This window comes from Diabrotica virgifera, chromosome 6, assembly GCF_917563875.1.
Source record: "Diabrotica virgifera virgifera chromosome 6, PGI_DIABVI_V3a".
Lineage (NCBI taxonomy): Eukaryota > Metazoa > Arthropoda > Insecta > Coleoptera > Chrysomelidae > Diabrotica > Diabrotica virgifera.
The window spans coordinates 35,443,645-35,449,644 of NC_065448.1; the positions used below are offsets into that span (position 1 = coordinate 35,443,645).

Sequence of the window (6,000 nt, forward strand, 5' to 3'; positions counted from 1 at the left end):
TCACTGAGCGAATAAATGTCTTTCTGCTTGAGAAGCGTGAATGCTTCCTTGGAAGTTGAAAAATATTTCATCGGTGTGCACGAGACTGAATCCACAACTGCAGATGTTCTCTATAACATGATTAGAGATGTTTTATTACGTTGTCGATTGGAGATTGGCAATTGTCGCGGACAGTGCTACGACGGCGCAGCGAATATGAGTGGATGTGTCAATGGTGTTCAAAAAAAAAATTCTTCTCCATGAGCCACGTGCTATATATGTGCACTGTTACGCTCATAGAGTGAATCTAGTCGTTCAAGATTCCTTCCAGAAAATCTTGCATGTCCGTGATTTCCTCTCTGATATAAAGGACATTATCACTTTCATTCGAGATTCTCCGAAAAGACTCAGCCGCTTTAAGCTATTTCAAGGCTCAGATAAATCTCCAGCTCTTCGCCCATTTTGTCCCACTCGCTGGTGTGTGAGAGTTGAATCTTTGAAGAGATTCTTAAAAAATTACGAGAATATAGGTGAATTCCTGGAACAGCAGAAATCGCAGCCAAGCGATGGAGGATCAAAAGCTAGCGGATTTCTCAACAAAATTTCGGATTTTACTACCTTCTTAAGTCTATAATACTTATATTCGAAAGAATAGAGACATTCAACACGATCCTGCAAGGACAAGCACTTGATTTTAATAAAGCAACCAAACAAGTAGAAACTGTGAAAACGTATTTGCTGTCGATTCGCAATGAAGGCAGGTATGATGAATTGTGGAACAATGTTACAACAGAGTCTGAGCAATTGGATTTGAACGAACCAATATTGCCCAAAAGAAGAAAGGTCTCAAGGAAAGTAGATGACATGAGACAAACCGAACACAATTTTGACGATGTTAAACAATTTCACCGCCAGATGTACTATGAAATTATTGACATGACAGTGACTAGCTTGACGACAAGATTTGAGGGGGATACATTGAAGCATCTCAGAAAAGTTGAGGCATTTGCGCTGGACAAAGCGGAAAATGCAAATTATGTGACATCCTTTTATAAAGAAGACTTCTATGGCGATAGATTGGCTCTTCATAGAAACATGTTCTTGGATATTACATCACAGCGAAATGTCGAACTTGAATCTATACAGGATATAGTGACATATCTGAGGAGTCATAGCGAACTTTATGATATTTTACCTGAATATTTAAAATTCATAAAGTTGTTGCTGGGAATACCAGTCTCATCATGTACGGCCGAAAGATCTTTCTCGTCATTGAGAAGATTGAAATCATTTTTAAGATCAATAATGAGTCAGAAGAGATTAAACGATGTAAGGATACTGAATGTTCATGGCAACATGGTGGAAAATCTCGATTTGGAACAACTCTGCAATGAGTTCATCAAACGGTCCTCTGTTAGGATGAACTCTTTCTCATTGTTCGATCCTAGAGAAAAATGAAATATATTTTACAGCCGTTGTCTGTTGTCTTATCATGTTCTATTGACTAATGGCAGTTTTATATGTATTAATTATTATTAGTGTAATGTTGATCATGTCGTGTTTATGTTTTTCGTAGATGTAGGATATAGGTATGTTTATCTATCTTCATATTTTTAATTCAATAAACGTTAATAAGTTAGTCGAATATGTTTATTTTCCTGAAAATTTAGCTACCAAACCCACCCTACCTTTTTCAGCACAAAGAAAAAAACTTTGACAATCGAAGGTGAGGTGCACCGGACGGAATTTCTAAAAGTCGGCGCCGCTGCCCCATCACATCACTGATGGTTTTCCAGGCATCCTTTTTCTTATTTTTATTTTTATAATTTACGTCTTTTGGATTCCATAGTACACTTTGGGTGTGATATAAATCAATTAAGGTATCAATAAGTTCATTTGTCCACGTTATTACTACAGACATGTTTCTGTTTACAACTTATGTTTCCAACTGAGCGACCGTCCCCACAAAGCCGTTAAAATGTCGACAACACGCGCATTCCTTTGATGTTACCGCCAAAAAGAGAAACAAGGTTCTCAACATTTGTTTGCAATTTTTGTTGGCAACATGAACATATTTCGGAAACTTTTGTCACCAACGCATGTTGACAACACGAAAGTTGCCAATTTTCCTTTGGTGGAGACCCGTCTTTAGACTTTAACGATTTGATTAAAGATTTTGCAGCCAAAAAGCTAGAAATGTGAGTATTTAGAGTTTAGATATGAGATTTATTATGAGTATGGAGTGGAGTGAGTGTTAATGTTAATCACTAATCCAACTTTATCCAAATTAAGAACATGACATTGACCTTTTTCAGTATAAGAGGATAATGTGAAAATTAAACGATCTAGAAGTTTATTTGTTGTATTCTTAATATTTTCATTTTTCAGAACCGTAGCCTATTACTAGTACAGTTCACATTATTTTGCTTGTTCTCTTACTTATAATGTCTGTTCAACTCGGCTTTTTTTAGACTTTTGTTGTCATCCGTACTTTTCCCTCCGAATGAAACAAATGATATTTAATTTTAACAATTAACTGCAATACTAATTTAAAATATAATAATTTTAGCAATATTAATAATTTTACAAACAACTGCTATATGCTAACATTTTGAATTAATATAATATTTTCTATCTTCTTCTTAAGGTGCCTTCTCCATTACTGAAGGTTGGCTATAACTACAGCAAATTACTCTATATCTCGAGCAGCTTTTAGTATCGAATGTGTGTCCATTGTCCATGCCTGTCCAGTCTCTTACGTTCTTCAACCAGGAGCATTTTTTTCTTCCTGGACCTCTTCTTCCTTCCAATTTCCCTTCCATTATGAGTCGTAAAAAGTTATATCTTTCTCATCTGTAAATATGTCCTAAATAACTCGTTTTTTACAATATTTAGGAGTTCTCTATCAGTCCCCATTTTTCTCAGCACCTCGACTTCATTGTTGGTCACATGCCCTGTCCAAGAGATCTTCAGCATCCTTCGAAAAACCCACATCTCAAAGGCTTCTATAAATATATAAATCTTTCTATACATTTTCTTTTTAGAAATGTCTATAAGTATAGAAATTGTTATTAGATCTGTTTTGGGGTTTTAGTTAGCCAAATTTGCAAACCAAGATTATTTAATTAGTGAATACATTTCAACCTATTTATGTAGGTACCGTATTCAAATAAAACATTAGTGGCATTCTTATTCATTTATGTTATGCCTTGTATGTTGTACCAGTTTTAAAAAGTAAAATTAAAATAAACGTTATGTATTAATATGAAATGTGCTTTATGCTTTAATTACATAATCGTGAAGTTCTCGGGGGCCGCTCGGGGTAATTTGGCCTAGGGCCGCAAGTAGCCTAAATCCGGCACTGCTGATACGATTTGTACGAAGTAATCAGAATATTCAAAGTAATCAAAGTAGATACAATAGTCGTTACTCGCTCTAAACGATTGGTACGAAGTAATCAGAGTAATCAAAGTACATACAATAGTCGTTACTCGCTCTAATACGATTGGTACGAAGTAACGAAGTAATCAGAGAAATCAAAGTAATCAAAGTAGATACAATAGTCGCTACTCGCCCTGATACGATTGGTACGAAGTAATCAGAGTAATACATACAATAGTCGCTACTCGCTCTAATACGATTGGTACAAAGTAAACAGAGAAATCAAAGTAATCAAAGTAGATACAATAGTCGCTACTCGCCCTGATACGATTGGTACGAAGTAAACAGAGAAATCAAAGTAATCAAAGTAGATACAATAGTCGTTACTCACTCTGATACGATTGGTACGAAGTAATCAGAGTAATCAAAGTAGATACAATAGTCGTTATTCGCTCTGATACGATTGGTACGAAGGAACGAAGTAATCAGAGTAATCAAAGTAACGATTTGCCTCTCTGTATAGTAATCGTTACTTTCGGTATTCGTAAGTAACGAGTACTTTGTAACGAATAGTTATTTTTTCAACATCACTACATGGAATGTCATTGATGAAATAAGTTATTGACGCCCTGTACAATATTCTATTATCTATTACGTAAGTATCTATACACTTTAACGTTTATTTATAGAACACCCTGTATTTTGTAGAATGGTAAAAAACAGTAAAATGTTATTTTGATTTAACAATGTTTACATTGATAATTTGACTTATTTGACAGTTATAATGTACCTACTTGTTAGTTTTAGTTCTCTAATAAATTTTGTCAGTTAGTTACATAAATAAATTATTTAAAAATGAAAAAATGACTCGTTATTTCAGGATGGTGGAAAAATCATATGTATCTATAACATGGGAGTAAAGTGCCTTTTCCTCCCTTGAATGACAGTAAACTTCATTCTCGGGAGGAAAAGTAGCACTTTCTTCCCTTGTTATACAAATAGCTATATATTCATTTGTAAAATGTAATTTTATAAAGAAAATTGTATAGTACTACCATCTTTCTGAGATTCATTAGTATTCAGTTCAGCGGGTTGCTTTTATTCGAAGTGTGTATTTCATAGAAGTTTCACAAAGAATTGATTATTTCATATAGTAGAGGATACGATATAAGGTCGAACTGCACCGATCTGTTTAATGGAAAAAATTATTTTATATGTAAATTAGTATGTTCAACATTATAAAAAACAAGGGGTGCCTGATATAATCCTGTTCTGACTATAATTAATTAATAATTAAAAAATGATTTTTTTTATAAATTTAACTGACTTGTTTAACAAAAAAAATTAACACTATCGGTAAGTGCAAAGCCTATAGGATATGTAAAAATAGGGGTGCCTGTAAAAAGCCTGTTCTAAATGGGGGTTGCCTAATTTTTAAAATTTTACAGCGTCTACTTATGGATAAATGAACATGTGTAAAACTTTGTTATTACTAATTTTACGAAAAAAAGTTATTCCTTCTAAAAAGTTCTGCATGATGTAAATCCTATGATTCAACCAACAGATGTCAAATGTTGTCAATTGTATACGAGTTATTTCAAAAAATGTTAATTTCGGCCAAGAGTGACTTCGGCCTTTCGAAAATTGTTATTATAAAACGGTATTAATAATCAAAACATATGTTTTAGTGCGAAATTACATCATTATAATTAAAAAAAAATTGCAAATTTTTCTGAAATTATATTCTAAAATCCATTTTTATTTCTTACAAGTAGGATAAGTCTTTTATTATCAATTTTGCGAAAAAAAGCAATTGTTCATAAATAGCTTTGAATTGTCTAAAACCTAAGGTGCAGCCATCATCAATTTTATATACTTTATACGAGGTATATAAAAAAATTTTGAATTTCGCTCCGGAGAAAAGTTATTCAGTATTAAATATATGTTGCAATAATGAAGAATATCCTTATAATTTGAAATATTCTGAAATATATAAAGTTATAAAAAATCTCTTAAGCGAAATTCATTGGCAAAATCGGCCAACTTGGCAAAATTGGCAAAGAGGGAAAATCACTGCCAAAAACTCGCAATATATGTATACAGTCAGTGATGAGCGTGCTAATAACCGGAAAAATAGCGCAAAAGATGGAGAACACATTAAATTGTGAGATAAAAGGGAACAAAACCAGTAGAGTTGTTAAATTTAGCGATAGTAACTTATAGATTGACATTATATTGATTTTTTCCCACCTGTAGACGTATCAGAGGAATATGTCAACTAAAATTGTCACTGTGACAGTGGTATTTCTAAAACTCGTCCGATACGTCTAAAGGTGGAAAACAATCAATATAATGTCAATCTATAAGTTACTATCGCTAAATTTAACATCTCCACTAGGTTCATCTCTTTTTATCTTACAACTTAATATGTTTTCCATCTTTTGCGTTATTTTGCCGGTTATAAGTGCGCTCATATATTCATTATAAATAAATCATTTAAATATCGTTATAAATTGCAACCAGAAAGCAACACATAGTTACTTGAAACGTTTATCTTTTTCAAGGATGTAAATATAAATGAACAATGTCAGTTGTCAAAAATTTCAAATTAAAAAATAAAAAATAATTATTAAAGATATT

The 6,000-nt window shown here is 32.9% G+C and overlaps 1 protein-coding gene across 1 annotated transcript; it reads left to right on the forward strand.

Annotated features, from left to right (window-relative positions):
- The first annotated feature begins 15 nt into the window (after positions 1-15).
- On the forward strand, positions 16-1,437 carry LOC126886049 (zinc finger MYM-type protein 1-like). Its single transcript, XM_050652888.1, has 2 exons — positions 16-173; positions 630-1,437. The coding sequence occupies exons 1-2, from the start codon at positions 16-18 to the stop codon at positions 1,435-1,437; spliced, it is 966 nt and encodes a 321-aa protein (XP_050508845.1).
- Positions 1,438-6,000: the final 4,563 nt, after the last annotated feature.